Source organism: Lepidochelys olivacea (genome assembly GCF_965140295.1).
Source record: "Lepidochelys olivacea isolate rLepOli2 genome assembly, chromosome: 14".
Classification (NCBI taxonomy): domain Eukaryota; kingdom Metazoa; phylum Chordata; order Testudines; family Cheloniidae; genus Lepidochelys; species Lepidochelys olivacea.
The window spans coordinates 19,852,223-19,873,280 of record NC_140424.1 but is presented as its reverse complement, the minus strand read 5'-3'; the positions used below and the strand labels follow the sequence as shown (position 1 = coordinate 19,873,280).

Below are 21,058 nucleotides of genomic sequence, written 5' to 3'. Positions count from 1 at the left end.
AAGTAGCAGGAAGCGGAGAGAGTTCTAAAGGCGTCATGCCATACCCTCAGGAGGTGCTACATTTCACCTCTGTGAAAAAGTGTAATAACCACCAGCATGCAGCAGAACTGACCAGTCAACCGCACAAGTCATTTGGAACCAGAAGTACGCAATCAGGCAGCAGCAGAGACCCCCCCCCAAAAAAAGGCAAATACAGTGGAGTACTGTGCTAAACATAAACTACTAAAAAAAATAATGGGAAAGCAGCATTTTTCTTCTGCATAGAGACGTTTCAAAGCTGTATTAACTCAATGTTCAGTTGTAAACTTTTGAAAGAACCAGAACATTTTGTTCAGAGTTACGAACAACCTCCATGCTCGAGGTGTTCATAATTCTGAGGTTCTACTGTATGTTAGTTCCTTTTCTGCTCCAAAGATTCAAATATGCATCACCACCTTTGCTAGGAAGGTGGATGGGAGTGTGTAGACCTGTTATTACTAAAAAGCTCTAGGAATGGTCACTATAGTAAAGTGACCACCAGCCACAAGGAAAAACTATCAAATGCAGGTTATCGGTAGGCCAGCATAGGTCTCTAACTGTGACACAGAAATATCACAACTAAAATATTTACAAACCTTACCATATATAGGACAGCCTTACAACCGTCCACTTGCCCTTTAACTTTTTTTTTTTTTTTGATGGTCACAAGTTATTTTCCTTCTCCTTTCCATCATCATAAGGAGCACATACTGTGCCTGCAATGGTAAGCTTTTACAACAGTTTTGAAGGTGAATATAGGAGAGCTGGGCACTCTCACCTCAGAGCATGTATTGACAAACACAAGGAAACAAAACTGAACTTCAACAAGGGGGATTGTTGCAGATTCTTTTATCCCTGTATGCTTTTCCAAGGCATTACTAAGCATTGTGACAGAGCATCTTATAGAATTAGATCTGTCAATTAACAATGAAGAGTACTGATTCCATATTATCATGGCTCTCAAGGAAATATTCTGTCTAAAATTCCACTTGTAGTTTAGGCTAGATGACTTATTTTTCACTTCTTGTCCTAAACAGAGGTGTAGTGTTATTGGACACTATTAAATAATTGCTACAGGTTCATCCCAGAGATGGCTAGATCTCAGTGGTAAATTGGATGATCCCTGTACACTACTTGTATATGGCAGGGGAAGGAGGAAAAGAGAGTGGGTTTGTTCTTGTTTTAAACTGTATAGTGATCTGCTGGGATGAAAAGCACTATAATAATAATATATAATCTTACAAATAAAATGTGATTGTAATTCTCCATATCTAGATTATGTGGTTGGTTATAGGCTGTTTTAGCATTCATGATGGCAATTACATATTTAGCTTAAGGCATCTGCCTTTGTGTTCAAGCTAAAACGTTTAAGGCCCTTAAGGATGAATTTGATTTTTATTAAATCACAACAGATTCTTGGCTGCTTGACAAAGTATGTGAGACAGACTAATGTTTATTTAGATAATGTCGTACTGTAGGTTGCGAAGTATGGATGAGAAAAAAAGACAGTTTGAAATGTTCAAACTACTTTCACCTCATTCCTAATCATTGCCAATATACATTTACATAATTTTGGCATATTTTTGAAAGCATGCTGAACATGCATTCTTAACCATGCATTTTTACCAGCATTCTGTATACTCCATGTTTTTGCAGCTGTAGAATTTGCTGTAGAATCTACCTTGACTGAAGCAATGTTCTCCAGAATCTAGGCTTCTATTTGAAAAATGTAAGTGTCTAGCCCTCATGGTTGATGAGAAAACTTTTCCAAAGGGAACTAATTGTAACTAATATAGTGATATTTATGTGATAATGTAAACTGTCTAAAACAGTAACTTAAAGGAAAATGTGAAGTGCCCCAACCATCTCAATGAAGTATTAACACTTAACTTTTACATCTAATTATCAATATTGCCTAGCACTATAAGGCACTAATCAATTAATCATTCTTGTAGCTCTTCTCTGAGCCCTCTCCAATATAATCAATGTCCTCCTTGAACTGTGGACACCACACCTGGACATACTATTCCAACAGCAATCACACCAGTGCCAAATACAAAAGTATTTCTACACCTACTTGAGATGCCCTTGTTTATGCATCTCAGGATCACATTAGCCCTTTTGGCCATGGCATTGCTCTGGGAACTCATGTTAGCGGATTATACACCATGACCGCTAAATCTTTTTCAGAGTCACTGCTTCCAGGGTCAGAGTCCCCTATTTTGTAAATATGGCCTACATTCTGTGTTCCTAGATGTACACATTTACATAAAGCTGTATTAAAATACATATTTGTTTGCTTGTATCTAGCTTACCACATGATTCAGGTCAGTATCAGTGACATGGCCTCTTAATTACTTACCACTCCCCAAAGCTTTGTGTCATCTGTAAACTCTGTCAGTGATTATTTTGTGTTCTCTTCCCGGTCATTGATAAAATTGTTAGCTAGCATAGGGCCAGGAATATATCCCTGCAGAACAACACTAGAAACATACCCACTCAACGAAACAGCAGATTGGAGCAACATACCTCCTTTTTTATTTCAGATTTCTGCACAGGGCCAATTGGATTGGAACTCTCGTTACCTGGGTGGGGTTCAGGTTTAATGGTCACAACATTCTCCCTGGAGCCACTCAGGCCCTATAATCATCTCTTGACGCTTTATTTGGGTGCATCTCGACACAGACTATACAGAGTCTTGCCATCCACACCCACTAAATTAACAGGGAGATTTAGGGTGAGTTAACTCTGTGTATATGGAATGTATCCATAACTGAATAAACTGAAAATTGCCAACATAGAGAGAAATACCCTACCTGGAACTGAATACTGTGGAGGCATCGTGAACAGTCCATAATAGGAGTGAGCAACTTATAATATTTCATAACAATCTACTCTAGCTCACCCAGCTCCCTGGCTAGAAGTGCAGGTTAGCCTTACCCAAGACCTTTTAAAGGTGGGGATAATGGAAGGTGATCCCCAAAAAAGCTCAGGACCAGAATGACACTACATTTCAAATCTGAATAATAACAAAGAAACATAACTCTGTAGACAGCTTGTCAGACCGCTGAGGATAGTGCTTAGCACTTACCTGTCTACAGAATTCTGTTATTTTAGTTACATTTAGGTAGACAGTAATGGTGCCTTGATGCAATAGCTGGAGAGATGGCTTAAGAAGTGACATGTATAACTGAACTCCAGCAGACAATTACATTACAATCCTGATTTAGGTATGCACAATTTGAGTGTATAATAAAGAATCCATATAAGCCAAAATGTATTAGAAAGACCCACAGTGAAAATACAACTTGCTGCATACAGCATTAACTGTGTTAAAAAATACCTCCAGCACAAAATAAGCCAGGAAACTCTTCCATAAATGTATTATACTATTTCAGACATGCATAAAACTTTACTACCACCACAAAGAAACCTATTAATAAAAACATTGTTACTTAAACAGAAAGGAAATAAACTTTTATAGCAGAAAAGCAACAAAAGTTTTCTTCTCCCCTCTTTTAAAATTGCAGCTAGCAAAGGTTTACACAATACTGAACAACATGAATACTGAGTTCAGAAATTGGCTGGCATTGCTGGGCTAAAGGTCAGCAGAAACCAACTACATCACAGATGTCTTAGTCTTCAAGAACTCAATCATCAGTCTTGTTGCAGAAATCCAAGGATCAGTCTTGGGGGAGCCACTCACCCACTCAGTCAGAAGTAGGGCTTTCGAACAACCTTTGAAGTACTTTATTGTTTTTCAGGAGGTATATAAAATGCAAAAATGCAAAAGAAAAAGCATTTCAGAATTATAATGTCCTGTTTTATAGCTGGCTCACGTTAAAAAAAAAGGAATAGGTTGAATTGAAGCTTTTTGTGTTATTTTAGCTCAAGTTGTTGGTGGGGAAATGGCTCTGTATGTGAAAGAAAGCATAGTAAAAATCTTAAATGAATCAAATTCTACCACAGAATCTCTATGGACAGAAATTCCATGTGTGAATAATAAGAGTGTAGCAGCAGGAATATACTATCAATCACCTGACCAAGACGGTGACATGATTGTGAAATGCTCAGGGAGATTAGAGAGGCTACAAAAACAGAAAAAACAGTAATAATAGGGGTGACTGGGAAAATGTAACCTCAGGAAGGGATGCAGTGATAAAATGTCTAGATACCATAAATGACTGCTTCTTGGAGCACCTAGTCCTGGAACCCACAAGAGGAGAGACAATTCTTGATTTAGTCCTATGTAGTGCACAGGATCTGGTCCAAGAGAGGAGTATAGCTGAACCTAACGTTAGGAATGATTAGGAAAGGGATAGATAGAAAACAGACAATATATTGCCACTATATAAATCCATGGTATGCCCACACTTTGAATACTGCATGCAATTCTGGTCACCCCATCAAAAAAAGATATGAGTGGGAAAAGGTACAGAGAAGAGCAACAAAAATGATTGGGATATAGAACAGCTTCCATATAGAGAGATGAAAAAGACTGGGACTACTCAGCTTGAAAAAGAGGTGACTAAGAGACAATATGATAGGGATCAACAAAATCATGAATGATATGTAAAAAGTGAATAGGAAAGTATCATTTACCCCTTCCCATAAGAAAGGCTAAGATTTAGTCACACGTATTTTTAGTAAAAGTCAGGGACAGGTCACAGACAAACAAAATTTCACAACCCCTGACCTGTCCATGACTTGTACTATAAATACTCCTGACTAAGCTTAGCTGCTCCTGGGGTGCCGCTGCAGGGCCCCCGTTACGCCCTTGTTCTAAGGGGCCCTGGGGCCAACAGCTGGCCCCTGCTCTGGCGGCATGAGCTAAAGTGCCTCTGGCCACCCCTGCGGCCACTGCTCTGACAGTCCCTGCAGCCACAACTTGGGCCCGCCCCAGCAGCAGCCAGTGCGGCTGGCCCCTGCGCCCGAGTGACTGGCTCCAGGGCCACCACAGCAGTGGCCAATGCAGATGGCCCTGGGGCCCACTCAAGCGATTGACCCCAGGGACTGCCCCAGCAGCAGACAGCGTGGCTGGCCCTGGGGTCAGCTGCACTAGCCGCTGCAGCTTTAGATGTTATGGTGGTCACGGAAAGTCACAGAATCTGTGACTTCCACAACCTCCATGACAGACTCGCAGCCTTACTCATGAGAACAATGCACACTTACAGTGGGATCCATCCTGACACATATTCAAAGAAAGTAAACTAAAGGGACAGGTCCCCCTGTAAGCAGAAGCGGTCATGTAAATTTGCACTGGCAGATACTATTTTTCCCCCCAATTCAGAGGACAGCTGTTTAATTCCTGAAAAATTAGAATTATTTTGGTTCCTGCAGACTTACATATACATGGCCTAGCAAGATGACTTTCTTGTTTCTTTATTGGGTATCTATCTATCCCTTAAGGCTCACATTTTACATGTTTTTCCCCCCAATACTTCCTTCTGGATTTCACAATATGAAGGAAAACAACATGCAGTCCCTACCCCTTTTTATTGCCCATTGCACTCAAGGAATGCAGGGATCTCCAACCAGTGACTGATCTCATATCCCAAATTCTATGTACACTTTAGTGTCTAAGTTCAAGTTCAATTAAGGAGAAAGCTTCTTACAATGTCTTTGGCTTTTGTCAATTTAAAAAACACACTTTCTGTCCCATCTCACTGAGGGAATAGCACCAAATCTTCTCTTTTCACTAATGTAAATATATGTACTGAACAATTTCTCACCATGTTGTTACTCTGTACATATGATTTCTCACCATGTTGTTACTCTGTACATATGATTTGACGACTAAAGCACCCAATCAACACAAAACATACATTTAAAGTTATTATTTTTAGATGCAAAACCTGAAGCCACTGAAACCTAAAGTCAGTATAGCCAGAAAAGACTACTATGCCTTTAAGAAATATACTATTTAATTTTTTTTAAAATGGGCGTTTTAAACTCAATAATGAAATAGGAGCACCTAACAAATTATACAATGGCTCCCTCTTCTGGCCAGTGGGCCACATATGAAGCTGTGATAGGAAGAGTTCCTGTTCGGCTACTCTTTTAGTCAGACGCATGATTAAGAGCATATGTGATATTTTAAAGTAACTATAAGCATAACATGAACACTGGATAGATGTCATGACTTTATTTGTTCCTGCATCCGAGTAAAACACCCTCACAAGTGATTCTCATTTACCTTGATGCTTTATTTCATCACCTGGAAACAGAGGACGGTATAAGCTAGAGAAGGACCCAGTGTGGGTTAGTTTTTTTCTGAGGCAAAGGAGAAATAATTACTGTCCTCATTTGCTACACAATATTTACTTCTAGCCTTACTAGAATCTCCATGTGTCTAGCTACATCCAATTTTTCCCTTCGTAGCTTTTGGAAAACCACTGAGTCTGAATGACTTCTAATTACAGACTTACAGTAGACCACATCAGTGGTAACAAGTACCAATAGAAAAACTTCATTTTCTTGTCTCATGTGAGATGCCTTACCATGCTCCAACATCTCCTCGGCTGTCTGTGGTATAGTCACTCATACCATTAAGTAACATCATATAGATCTGAATAACATTATCTTTGCAGACAAATTCATCCTGTGGTCCTTCTCTCTTCACACCAACTGTCTGACAAACTCTGTAACAGAGAAATACAGAAGAAATTCTAAAGAAAAAGGACAAAAATCATGCCAGGCTTTGTTTTCTTCACACTCTTTTTCAAAAATGTTCCAGAGGTGATCCCAGCAATTACAGGCCTGTAAGCCTGACTTCAGTACCAGGCAAACTGGTTGAAACTATAATAAAGAACAATATTGTCAGACATATAGATTAACATAATTTGTTGATGAAGTGTCAACATGGTTTTAGTAAAGGGAAATCATGCCTCACCAATCCACTAGAATTCTTTGAGGGGGTCAACAAGCATGTGGACCAAGGATATCCAGTGGATATAGTGTATTTAGATTTTCAGAAAGCCTTTGACAAGGTCGCTCACCAAAGGCTCTTACGCAAAGTGAAGGTGCTCTCATGTATTGGTAACTGGTTAAAAGACATGAAACAAAGGGTAGGAATAAATGGTCAGTTTTCAGAACGGAAAGAGGCAAATAGCGGTGTCCCCCAGGGGTCTGTTCTGGGACCAGTCCTATTCAACATATTCATAAATGATCTAGAAAAAGGGGTAAATAGTGCGGTGGCAAAATTTGCAGATGATAGAAAATTACTAAAGATAGTTAAGACCCAGGCAGACTGCGAAGAGCTACAAAATGATCTCTCAAAACTGGGTGACTGGGCAAGAAAATGGCAGACGAAATTTAATGTTGATAAATGCAAAGTAATGCACGTTGGAAAGCATAATCCTAACTATACATATAAAATGATGGGGGTCTAAATTAGCTGTTACCACTGAAGAAAGAGATCTTGGAGTCATTGCGGATTGTTCACTGAAAACATCCGCTCAATGTGCAGCGGCAGTCAAAAAAGCGAACAGAATGCTGGGAATAATTAAGAAAGGGATAGATAATAGGACAGAAAATATCATGTTGCCTCTGTATAAATCCATGGTATGCCCATTTCTTGAATACTTTGTGCAAATGTGGTTGTCCCATCTCAAAAAATATATATTGGAATTGGAAAAGGTTCAGAAAAGGCAACAAAAATTATTAGGGGTATGGAATGGCTTCCGTCTGAGGAGAGATTAATAAGACTGGGACTTTTCAGCTTGGAAAAGATACGGCTAAGGGGAGACATTATTGAGATCTGTAAAATAATGACTGGTGTAGAGAAAGTAGATAAGGAAGTGTTGTTTACTACTTCTCATAACACAAAAACTAGGGGTCACCAAATGAAATTAATAGGCTGCAGGTTTAAAAAAAATAAAAGGAAGTATTTCTTCACACAATGCGCTGTCAACCTGTGGAACTCCTTGCCAGAGGATGTTGTGAAGGCCAAGATCATAACAGGGTTCAAAAAAGAACTAGATAAATTCATGGAAGATAGATCCGTCAATGGCTATGAGCCAGGATGGGCAGGAATGGTGTCACTAGCCTCTGTTTGCCAGAAGCTGAGGATGAGCGACGGGATGGATCACTTGACGATTCCCTGTTCTGTGCATTCCCTCTGGGGCACTTGGCACTGGCCACTGTCAGAAGACAGGATACTGAGCTAGATGGACCTTTGGTGTGACCCAGTAGAGCCATTCTTATGTTCTATTATTTTGGGCATACAAACTTCTTTGCCATATACATTCAGAAAATGTCTAAAATACCTTTCACAGAAGGACAAAGACAGCATCAAGCATGACCCTCTGTGTGTGTGGCTGTTGCATTCTGATTTTATAATTTCTGATTCAACACTGAAATAGTTACATAAACAATATATTTGGAAGACTTAAAGTGACATGGTATCAAGGCTTGTAGGTCTAAAACTAAGGGCTTGTCCACACATATGGTGCTGCAGTGGTGCAACTGTGCTGATGTAGTGCTTTAGTGAAGATGCTACTACACCAATGGGAAAAGTTCTCCAGTTGGTATACTTAATCCACCACCGTAAGAGGCTGTAGCTATGTCAGCGAGAGAGCTTCTCCCATCGATATAGTGTTGTCTACGCTGGGGGTTAGGTCGGTATAACTGCAGCTCTCAGGGGCGTGGATTTTTAACACCCCTGAGTGACACAGTTATACTGATGTAAATTTGTAGTGTAGACCTCGACTAACACATTGTTTTTTATTTGTAGGATAAATGCAAAAAGAAGCAGGATTATTTTACATCTCATCATCCTACTCACTATAATGGACCAAACAGGTAGAGCAGAGGACCAATGTGATGTCTGTACACATGATCACAAAGAAATCCCTGGCCACTTAATAGATATTAATAGCTAACTTGGTTTTTATATGCACTGCACACCTAATTTATACTGATGAAAGATGTAATAGAGTTATCTGAATTGTATATGTGAATGATACTTTTAAAACTGGTAACATTTTGGACTCATCACCCTTGAAAATATCCCTTGAAAGAAAGAAAATGCAGGATATTTGTATTATTTGGGGCTTTGTATGTTATTGAAAGTAAAATGAAGAAACTCAAATTCATTCCGGTTTCTAGTAGCCAAGGTTCGTACCACTGAGCTCACTAACTTCCAGTTCATGAAAAGAGAGAGCTTCCCAACATGCAACCGGCATGCATTTGGCTGATTAAGAAACTATGCTGACAACCTCCAAAAATAGTTCCACACACTGCTTCTCAGTCTGAAGAATAGGATGACATGTGGCATCAAGGATGGATTTAAGTGAGACAAATAGTGGGGATCCATATGATCGCATCAAGAATGTATAACCACCCCTCTGGGAGTGAATTTAACCCATCACCAGGTTAGAATAGAAAATGACATGAACATTGAAAATCTTACATAGAGTGATTTAAAGTCAGATAAAAATAAAGCTGACAAAACATACTTTGCAGTTGCTTTCAGGCCATCTCTTCTTGATTCTGCAAAGCTCACATCTTTGTGGGAAATGCAGATAACTTTTTTCAAACCTTCTAAAACCTGAAAAAAGATAAATACATGCTCACGATGGACACTAGATTTAAAAAAGCTGGAGAATGAAGTTAACCATATGACAAGTGCTGCACAAGCAGCAGGCAGCATGAGCTTCTACATATTACCCCCTCAATGCACTTTACTCCCACATGGACAGACAACTTCTTTACCCTTTGCCCAAAGCCCTTCATTTCCATTTTTTTAAAAAACATTTCCAGGAATTTATAAGTGTTTATTACAAAAATTAAAATTTGCATGCAAATCAGTGCAAAAGATTAGCTTCAGTTTTCCAGGTAAATATTGGAGTTAATATTGTGGGATGGTAGGATGGGGGGGAATAAAGCAACAAGTAGAGAAAAGTAAGGGTTTGTGAACCCGCTATTTCTAATCCCCATTACAAAATAAAGTGTATCTTTTTAAAACCATTTACTGTTGGTGACAAGAAATACTACCTGAACAGAACCCCTATCCCCAAGTCACCATCCAGCCTGTCACAGAGCTGGGATGCAGGAGTGGGAGCCAGGAAAGAGCAGGGGAAAATGGGGCAGAGGGGAGAGGAAGAGCAGGAGGTTGGGAGCCGTGACTGGGAGGGGGACAAATGAACAGGAAATAATCCTACCACTGACACCCAGCATTGCTCCCGCAAATCCCAGTCACGCTGACACACAGACCCACCAGCAACAGGGGGGACATCATTGCTCCTCAGCTCCATTCCCCTGAGTTGCAGGGGGATTAGTGCCCAGTTCCCAGCCCTGGGGCAAAAGAGCCAGGGATAGGAGGGAGCACTCTCCGGAAGGGGAAGTTGACAAGGCTCTGTTCCCTGGTGCTCCTCTCTGGGTGGTGACACGTCCCCAGGACTGAGCTGAAGGTGAAGCCACTCACAAGGGCTATTCACAGAGGCCAGTACTGATGGAGTGCAGCAGATAGGGAGGGGAAGGGTGCAGCAGGCTGAGGATGGGGTGTACCCAGTATCCACTGGGACCTATGGTTGGGGGTAAGGGATGCCCAGTATTCACCATGATGTAGTAGTTGAAGAAGCCTTCCACTTCCTGAAGGCCTGTCACTGCAGCAGTCAGATACCCTTCGCTGCCAGGACCCAGCTCCCTGCCCATCTCTCTCCCCACACTGCAGAACAGCAGCCATTAACCAGTAGCTACCCTACTCTGCACAGGTGGACTGTACCATTCAGTGGGAACTCTGCAAGGGGGGATCAAGCTACCATCTCTCCTTCTGGAGGAACGGAGTCCAGGGAGTTCCAACACATCCAAAATTCGGGGGACAGGGGGGACGACGGTGAGGGGGAAGAAATCAATAAAACCAAAAAGACAGTTCCTTTTCTGTAACTGGTGTTCTTAAAGATGTGTTGCTTATGTCCATTCCATATCAGGTGTGCGCGCACTGGTACTGGAAGTTTTTCCCTCAGCAGTATCCATAGGGGACCAGCTCTGGCGCCCTGTGGAGTGGCGCCTGCATGACGCGGTATAAGGGGTGCCACCGGCTCCCCCCACTCTCAATTCCTTCTTGCTGGAAACTCCAACAGAGGAGAAGGAGGGTGGGTTATGGAATGGACATGAGCAACCCATCTCAAAGAACACCAGTTACGGAAAAAGTAACTGTCTTTAATTCGAGTGCTTGCTCATGTCCATGCAATATTAGCTGACTCCAAAACACTACCCCTGGAGTTGGGTAGCAGTTCACGGACATGTAGATTACAACATAGCTCTGCCGAACCCAGCATCATCTCTGGCCTGCTGAGTGATGGCATAATGTGCAGTAAATGTGTGAACAGAGGACCACGTTGCGGCTCTACAGATGTTCTGGATAGGGATGTTCACCAAAAAGGCCACCGAAGATGCCTGTGCTCTCGTCGAGAGGGCTCTGACAATCGGTGGCAGCGGAACCCCTGCCAGGTAGTAACAAGTCCTTATGCACGAGGTAATCCAATTAGAAATCCTTTGAGAGGACATCGGGTGACCTTTCATCCTATCAGCTGTAGTGATGAAGAGTTGAGTCGATTTTCGGAAAGGCTTGGTACATTCTAAGTACAAAGCCAAGGCCCTCCAGACGTCCAGGACGTGCAGATGCCTCTCCTCACTGGTCTTGTGCAATTTGGGACAGAACACCGGGAGAAAGATGTCCTGGTTCATATGGAAGGTGGAGACAACCTTTGGCAGGAAGGCCGGGTGGGGCCGCAACTGAACCTTATCTTTGTAGAAGACCGTGCACAGAGGTTCTGAGGTCAAGGCTTTAATTTCAGAGACTCGTCTTGCCAACGTCACCTCCACCAGAAACGCGACCTTCCGTGACAGGTGGGAAAGGAAGAGGAACCCAGCAGCTCAAAGGGCAGACCAGGGAGCCTAGAGAGAACCAAGTTAAGATCCCACTGCAGGACAGAGGTCCATATCTGCAGAAAGAGTCTCTCGAGCCCTCTCAAGAATCTGACCATCATGTCATAGGAAAACACTATGTGTCCATGGATCGGTGGGTGAAAAGCGGAGATGGCCAATAGATGCACTCTAATGGAAGACTGTACCAGGCCCTGGCTCCTCAAAGGGAGCAGGTAGTCCAGGACAGCCTCTATGGAAGAACGTGAGGGAGACATGCCATGCTCGGACACTCAGCGGGAAAACCTCATCCACTTGGCCAGTGGGGAGGGATAGCTCAGTGGTTTGAGCATTGGCCTGCTAAACCCAAGATTGTGAGCTCAATCCTTGAGGGGGCCATTTAGGGATGTGGGGCAAAAATTGGGGATTGGTCCTGCTTTGAGCAGGGGGTTGGACTAGATGACCTCCTGAGGTCCCTTCCAACCCTGATATTCTATGATAAGTCAGTCTAGTTGCGGACTTCATACTCCCCAGGAGGGCCTGTTGGACTCCCTCCGAACAAGTCCATTCTTCTGGGTTCAGCCACGTGGCATCCACACCAAGAGGTGGAGGGACTCGATGTTCAGGTGTGGAAGCCAGCTGTGGTCCTGTGATAGCAGGTCCGGGAAGTTGTGCAGGGGCCAGGCAGGGGCCGCTGACAAGCTCATGAGCGTGGCGAAGCAATGTTGACCAGGCCATGCCAGAACGATCACGACAACCTGAGATTTGTCTCTCTTGATGTTTGTCAGGACCCTGCTGATGAGTGGAATCGGAGGGAACATGTACATCAGGCTCCCTGACCACAACAGGAGGAAATCATTGGAGAGGGAGCCCCTGCTCAGACCTTGCCGAGAGCAAAACCAGCGGCATTTCCTGTTCTGTCTGGTAGCGAACAGGTCCACTTGGGGAATTCCCCACCTTTGGAAGATCATGCAGGCTACCTCTGAATGGAGCAACTACTCGTGGTGAAAGGAGAAATTTCTCCTGAGCTGGTTCACCAGCGTACTCTTGACATCGAGAAGGTGACAAGCTTCCAGGTAGATTTCATGGCTGATGCAGAAGTCCTATAGATGGAGTTTGTGTGTGTGTGTTTTTTGAGGGGGGTGAGGGGGTGAGAGAACCTGGATTTGTGCAGGAAATGACCCACCTTGATTATCATGCACATTGTGTAGAGAGTTGTCACTTTGGATGGGCTATTACCAGCAGGAGAGTGAGTTTGTGTGTGGGGGGTGGAGGGTGAGAAAACCTGGATTTGTGCTGGAAATGGCCCAACTTGATGATCACTTTAAATAAGCTATTACCAGCAGGACAGTGGGCTGGGAGGAGGTATTGTTTTATGATCTCTGTGTGTATATAAAGTCTGCTGCAGTTTCCACGGTATGCATCTGATGAAGTGAGCTGTAGCTCTCGAAAGCTCATGCTCAAATAAATTGGTTAGTCTCTAAGGTGCCACAAGTACTCCTTTTCTTCTTGACAGAGAGTCGACGAGTATGCTCCCCCTTGCCTGTTGATGTAGAACATCAAGGCTGTGTCAGGACTCATACCACCTTGCCCGACAGGTGGGGCAGGAAGACTCTGCATGCCAGATGGACTGCTGGACTACTCGGAGCTCTTTGACGTTTATGTGCAACTTCGCCTCCTCCGGGGACCACATCACCTGTGTCGGGAGGTCGTTGAGATGCACACCCCAGCTGAGGTTCGAGGTGCCGACACCAACTCGATTGAGTGAGGGGGATTGTCGAACCAAACCTCCCCCAGAATTGTCCTGCAGTCAATTGTCCTGTCAGCATTGCAGTGAGATAAGTATCACCTGGGGAATGGTAACATCTTTTCCAAGAGGACTCTGGTCCGGGAATAGACTGTCCCCAGCCATTGTCGCAGGGGCCACATTCAGAGCCTGGCCTGGCGGACCACGCAAGTGTATGCTGCCATGTAACCCTGGAGGCGCAGACAGACCCTGGCTGTAATCAGAAGAAACACTGAGACTTCCGCGATGAGGTTCATCAATGCGTGGGACACCCTGGCACAGGTCGAGTCGATGACCGCTCCGATGAACTCTATCCTCTGCACCAGCAGGAATGTCAACTTTTTGTTGTTTACCAATAGGCCCAGAGAGCAGCACATGGCCTGAAACACCGCGACATCCCTTCGGACTTGAGACCTGGAGCTGCCCTTGACAAGCCAGTCATTGAGGTATGGGTAGATCTGAATACCCCAGCACCTGAGGTAAGCCCCCGCCACCACCAACATGCACCTGGTAAACATTCTCAGTGCTGTCGCCAGGCCGAACGGAAGGACTGCAAACTGGTAGTGGTGGGGCCCCACCGTAAAGTGTCTGCGTCCTTGAAAGATCGCTGTGTGGAAGTATGCGTCCTTCAAGTCGAGGGAGGCATACCAGTCTCTGGGATCCAGGGAATGGAAAATAGAAGCCAGGGAAACCATGCAGAGATTTAACTTCTTTAGGTACTTGTTGAGGTCTATGGTCCACGACGGGCCATAGGCTGCCCTTAGCCTTTTGGATTAAAAAGTATTGGGACTAGAACCCCTTGTTCCTGTACCCGAGAGGAACTTCTTCCACCGCACCCAGCTGTAGTAACCCCTTTGTCTCCTGCACAAGGAGACTCTCATGAGAGGGGTCCTGAAACAGGGATGGGGAAGGCGAGTGGGAAAGGGGGGTAGAAAGGAATTGAACGGTATAACTCCATTCCACTGTGCTGAGGACCCAGCAGTCCGAGGTTATAGCCATCCAGGCAGGGAGGAAGAGGGGAAGGTGATTAGAGAACACAGGGAAGGATGGATCCAGGGAATAGTCTGGTAGGTCGCCCTCGGTCGCACCCTCAAAATGACTGTTTGGCCCCCTGCTTATTACGGGTTGACCCCAAAGGGGCAGAGAGTGGAGGCAGATGGCTTGGCGGCACTTGTAGCCCCTGGCTCATTTATGGGGCTGGTTCTGCCAAGGCTGACTCCCCTGGCCCTGCGGCTGGTGAGGTTTGAACTGCTTACGCACAGGGACTGGGACGTAGACACCCAGGGTTTTTAGGGTGCTGTGGGAGTCCTTGAAGCCATGCAATTTGTTGTCTGTTTTTTCCGCAAATAGGGCCTGGCCGTCGAAGGGCAGGTCCTGCATTGACTGCTGAGCCTCGGTGGACAACCCAGGGAGGAGCAGCCAGGAGGCCTACCACATGGAGATAGCAGAAGCCATGGTGCGGGCAGCAGCATCTGACACCACCTGGAGGGCCGCCTTGGCCATGGATGTGCCCTCATTGAGGATCGCTCAGAACTCCTTCTTGGAAGCCTCGAGGAATGACCTTTCGAACTTGGTCATGGCTTGCCACATATTGATGTCATATCAGCTAAGGAGGCCTTGGGTGGTTGGCCACTCTCAGCTGAAGACTGGAAGACAAATAACCCTTACATCCGCAAAGATCCAGCCTCCTCGAGTCTTTATTTTTGGGGGTGGCCCTGGGTTGTCCCTGCCTCTCCTTGTGGTTAACTGCCTTGACTACAAGGGAATTGGGGGCTGGGTGGGAGTATAAGTAATTCTGCCTTTTGGTTGGGGCCACTTGCATTCAGCCCTTTTAGACATATGGGCCAGGGAAGAGGAAGTTTGCCACAGGGCATTAGTGATCTTAGAAACCCCTTCACCGTGGCAGGAGCCGAGTAGCAGAGGACATCAAACAGAGTCCGAGGGCACTTCCAATTCCTCTGCCTGAAGCCCCAGGTTAGAAGCGACCCTCTTCAAAAGTGTCATCCTGTGGAACTGGGTGAGGGGGACCCATGATGTCCTTGTCGTCACCAGACGAGGCTAAAGCAGTGCTGTGGGAACCTCCACGTCCATTGGTGGTCCAGCAGCTTGCTCCCCTGGGTCCTCCTTGACCTGCGGGGTCTTACCCCATGAAGTATCCAGCACCGGAGGGGGACAGGATACCAAGGCCGCTAGCCTCTCTGAGGCTCCCAACACCAATCGGCCAACCTAGGAAAGCTGCATGAACCCCCTAAGTGCTCCACAGGTACCATGGCACCAGCCACTGCACTTGAGGCCATGGGACAGATTTCAGTGCTGATGATGTAATCAGCACCATCAGTACCGGGGCTTGTCCCGCAGTCAGGGAACCTTGCTCCAAACTGGAGCTACCAGGGGAGCGGTCGGTCCAGGGCAACCAGGATCGGGCTAAGCAGTGGCTCTTGTCTGACTGGTGCCGGTTGCTGTGTCCCGAAACTGACCTGTCCAAGCGAGACTGTCTTGGTCAGGCTCTCGGGGACTGACGGCGTTCAGCAGATCTGCGTCAGATACCCGGTGATCCATGCCTCGCGCTACTCGACCGGTACCAGGATGTTGAACGGGACCGGGGGCTACCAAGAACCGATTGCCAGGAGGATCATCCTGAGTACGGTGACCTTCCTTTTGGAGATGGACGACAGCCCAGAGATCGGTGGTCTCTGGTGCCCGATCGGTCCTGGGATCGGTACCGGGCCCTCACAGTCTTTTTCGGCTTCTTCCCTAGAGCCGTGGAGGGAGATCAGTGCCGGCTCATGGCAGCGCCGAGGGAGCACTGCACACAGAGGCGACAGTGCTCGAGGCAGAGTTGGAACGCTGCTCCAGTGCCAGAGTGAGTGCCGACTCCATCTGGAGCGCTCTTAGATGGATATCACGCTCCTTCTTGGTTTGAAGGACTTGCAGATATGTCATTTGTCACTTATGTGCCTTTTGTCTAAGCACATTAGGCAGCTGGTATGGGGATTGCTGACGGGCATAGCCTGTTTGCAGAGATCACAGGGCTTAAAGCCTGGGGACTGGGGCATGCCCTGACCCCAGCTGGGTCCCGTTCGGGACTAACAGAGTTTGAGAACTAGTACTAAGGGTAACAAAGAAAACTAACTATGTGTAACTATTTTACAGGATTTCAAAGGTTGCAAGAACAGAGAAGGGATCAATGCCAGCTGAAGCAGCAGATGTTCCTGCACCGTCCCTGGTAGTAAGAAGTAAGAAACAACTGAGGGTGGGTGGAGCCGGCAGCACCCCTTATACCGCACCATGCGGGTGCCATGCCAGAGCCAGTCCCCTACAGATATTGCTGAGGGAAAAACTTCCGGCACCAGTGCATGTGGTGAGCACACACCCCTAATATGGAATGGACATGAATAAGCACTTGAAGAACAATGGCTTTTTTTTTCTTTCTTTAAGCCACGAATTTTGCATGGAAAATTGTTTAAAAAAATGAAAACAAAGGGCTTTAGCAAAGACATAGCTCATTCTCCATATCCAGTCAGTCTTTCGCTTCTACACTAAGAATGTGAAGAAAGGTCTCGATTTTAATTATCTGAATATATGTTAAGCCAAAGTCATTACGATTGACTGGGTTACTGTATTATAAACTAACCCCTCCACATCAACACCCATGGCAATGATCTTCTATCATGTATTTGATTAAGCACTCAGACTTCATTCAAACTATTTCCTGAATCAGTTAAAACTTGTACCCCCTCACGTTTTTTTTCTTTTCTTTTTTGTGGTAAGGGCCACACTTTATCTCACCTGCTGGAGCTTGCCTTTTAACAGAAATCTTGGAAGGGCCCCCAGGGCTAGCGAAAACCCACAACGAATCATTTCCTCTGTGTTCTGAAGTTCTGAAATATATTGCTGCAACAGTTCACCTAGAAAAATACAATTGCAAAATGGAACCCAGCTACTGCATCACTATATTAGCTAGCCTACCAGTAGAAGAACAGGGAGGCTAGATGAAGATTCTCTTCAATTCAATAACCCTAAAATGGAAGATAAATTAATATTCTGTTTTCTCAGAAAAAGTAACAAAAATTTTAAGAATTGTCAGTTATAGTTCTCTGAATACTATTCATGTAACAAAGTCAGTTTAGACTGATTTTTAACCTCTTGGTCATTTGAGTTTGAGACCCCCTGCTATACAATATAGGCCAAAGGACTTCCCTAAAATAATTCCTAGAACATATCTTTTAGAAAAACATCTAATCTTGATTTACAAATTGCCAGTGATGGAGAATCCACCACAACCCTTGGTAAGTTGTTCCAATGCTTAATGACTCTTACTTTTAAAAATGTATGCCTAATTTCCAGTTTGAATTTATCCAGCTTCAACTTCCAGCTGCTGGATTGTATTATACCTTTTTCTGGTAGACTGAAGAGCACATCATCAAATATTTGTTTCCCGTGTAGGTATTTATAGACTGTAATCAGGTCTCCCCTTAATCTTTTCTTTGTTAAGCTAAACAGATCAAGCTCCTTGAGCCTATCATTATAAGGCAAGTTTTCTAACCCTTTATTCATTTTCATGGCTCTTCTTTGAATCCTCTCCATGATTCTGCCACTGCTGCTCTGATCATGATACACTGTCTATCCACAAATCTTTAAAAATCCATAGGGCTTCCTTGAGGCACAGAGTACATTCAAGATGGAAATCCTCATCCTCCAGAACTCAGGATCTCTACACTGCAGTCTGTAGTGGCAGGGAAAGTGGCCCTAATGAGGGTAGAGGAATGAGAAGATGCACCCGCAAACTGAGAAAAGGAACTAGGAAAGGGAGATTCTAGGAAAGGGAGAGAAAAAACTGATTTGGAGAAAAACAGGATCCAACCAGAGGGAGAAGTGACATGTAGTTGAAAATGAGGATATAAAATTAAATAAAATAAAAAAAGAGAGAGAGAGAGAGAGAGAACAAAGAAAATAGAGATAGGGAAGAGAAGTATGTGGAACCTTCCATCTCTGTATTTTTATTGCATGTTGTCCATGCATAAAGAATACAATGTACTGCACACAGCCTACTGCCACAATAAACTGTATGTGTAGGAAATGTATTTCTTACTGTAGACATCATGCACCAAATGAGATGTTCTTGACTGACCAGATTTCAGCTACTGTACCAAACTTTTTCTTAAACGAAGAGCAAAATATATGATCGAGTAAAACCTGTGTAATTTGTAACTATGCAGAACTAAAATACTTCTGACTGAGAGCTGCAATTTACATAATCTCTTTTAAAAAAAAGTTAAGTCTCAAAAATAAGTAGCTTTACTAGATAGGTACTTTCTTTTTAGCGTTTGCAAGGGACACAGAAATCAGAATGGCTATGAAGATCGAAACAGTGAAGTTGCTACCTGTCATCTAAGGGTTAAATGATTATGCAATATTTGCCAGGGGAAGACAGATAGTTTGCCATAAGGCAATGCATTTAATCACAACTCATGACTCCATTCTGGTTTGTTTTTTTTTTAAATCCCCATACAGTCAGCAGGTCTTAATTACTGTATCTCATCAGGAAACAGGAAACTAGCTACCTATTCAAGAGCTAACACATTTTCATATAGACATATTTATTATTTTAAAACCTTCCTAACCACAGGCCCATAATAGAGAGCCCTGAGGCCATATGCAGATACCATGCTTGCATAGGCACTCAGTGACAACATCTCAGATGATGGAGTTGCAGCAGCATTGCTATGATTGATGTTAATTTCAAACTGACAGTCTTAGTCGAATGACAGAAAATTCAGAAGTGACAGAAAGCAAACCAGCAGCTATTTACTGATAACTGCAACTGATAACTGCTAAGCAGTAGTAATTATTCTACCTCCAGCAATGTGACATTACATGCCCCCTACTGATGTGTGCTTGGTAAAATAGCACAGCCCGTGAAGTTTCTACAATTTTCATTAAACATAACCTGCAGCTACTAAGAGGAGATCAGAAGGGAAAAATTTCAAAAGTGAGCTGCAGGCGTACAAGAGAAACAGTGAAAATAAAAAAGCAGACAAAAGAAAATAGATACAGCAGATGAGAAGTGAGAGTGCAAAGGAAAGAAAGTAGAAAATAAAGAGAAATGAAAGAAGTGATGTGATAGTAACATTGCAGGCTAGTTGGGACTTGCTTGTTGTGAAAAAATTCAGATTCTGATCCACTAAAGTTTATGGTATTATTTAGCTACCATGCAGTCATGTAACACTGGTGCAATATTACCAAAATCCCATTTGCTTAACCCCTCCACTGCTGCTTGGACCTGCCCTAATAGGAATATCTATTATCATGGTACCTATGCTGCTCAATGGAGTATGATATAGTCTCTGCCCACATAACTTTTTCAGGAATTCTAGGGAAGTTCCTAGTTACTATATATCTATAATCTATTTCTAGGATGTACATGTTATGGGTAGTACAGAGAAAATGATAATTTCCACAGAAATATACAAAACTAGGCATACTGACATTTTTTAAAATTGTTTACATTCTTGGTGCAACTTTTATCACCATGTGTATGGATGTCCAGAAAACCTTGGTAGACTACAGGTATTCCGATGCAGCTGCGCCGATGTAAGATCTCCCATGTAGCCACTCTATGCCAACGGGAGAGAGCTCTCCTGTCAGCATAATTAGACCATAACGAGCAGCAGTAGCTATGTCAGCAGGAGAGTTATGCTGATAGAAGTGTTAGTGTAGACATAGCCAGTGTAGGAACACCTCTTCCCCAAATGACGTTACCTACATCTATGGAAGCAGTCTTCTGCTGACTAAACCCCAGTGTAGATGCAGCTATGTCGGCCTGACTATGTTGGTTGGAGTGTGTTTTTTTCACATCCCTTACCAATGCAACTAAGTCAATATAACTTTTCAGGGTAGACCAGGCTTAAGTCATCTGCTGCCCTCTTACTTTACCATGTCCACTCTCCTTTCTGATTTTGACACCTTCCTATCTTCTTCTGCACACAGTCCCCTACCCTCATCTACCAAGACTTCAACAACAACGTTTATGTCCAGTCTGACCTATTCGTTCTCCTTGTATGGAGGGACGGTTAGGGGAGGCTCTGCCTCCCCAAACAGCCAGATGTGGCCTGGCCCCCGCCCCTTATCCAACCCTCCCTGCTTCTCGACCCCTGACAGCCCCCCTGGGACTCCTGCCCCATCCACCCCTCCCTGTCCGCCACTGGACCTCCCACCCCTGACTGCCGCCACACCGCCCCATCCAACCCCTCCTCTCATTCCTGACTGCCCCCCTGCACCATCCAACCCCCCTGTTCCCCACCCCAAACTCCCCTGCCCTCTATCCAACCCCCCCCCCGCTCACTGCCCCCTTACCGTGCTGCCTGGAGCACCAGTGGCTGGTGG

At 44.3% G+C, this 21,058-nt stretch overlaps 1 protein-coding gene across 4 annotated transcripts in view; it reads right to left on the bottom strand.

The window, feature by feature from the left end:
- The window catches only part of TBCD (tubulin folding cofactor D), a 259,864-nt gene that overhangs the window by 63,826 nt on the left and 174,980 nt on the right, over positions 1 to 21,058 (bottom strand). For all 4 annotated transcript variants that reach the window (XM_084646626.1, XM_084646625.1, XM_084646628.1 and 1 more), the window contains exons 28-30: positions 17,462 to 17,580; positions 9,477 to 9,568; positions 6,519 to 6,659 (exon numbers count right to left, since the gene is read on the bottom strand). In XM_084646626.1, the coding sequence (XP_084502752.1) occupies positions 6,519 to 6,659; positions 9,477 to 9,568; positions 17,462 to 17,580 (352 nt within the window). The remainder of the gene's footprint in view (positions 1 to 6,518; positions 6,660 to 9,476; positions 9,569 to 17,461; positions 17,581 to 21,058) is intronic.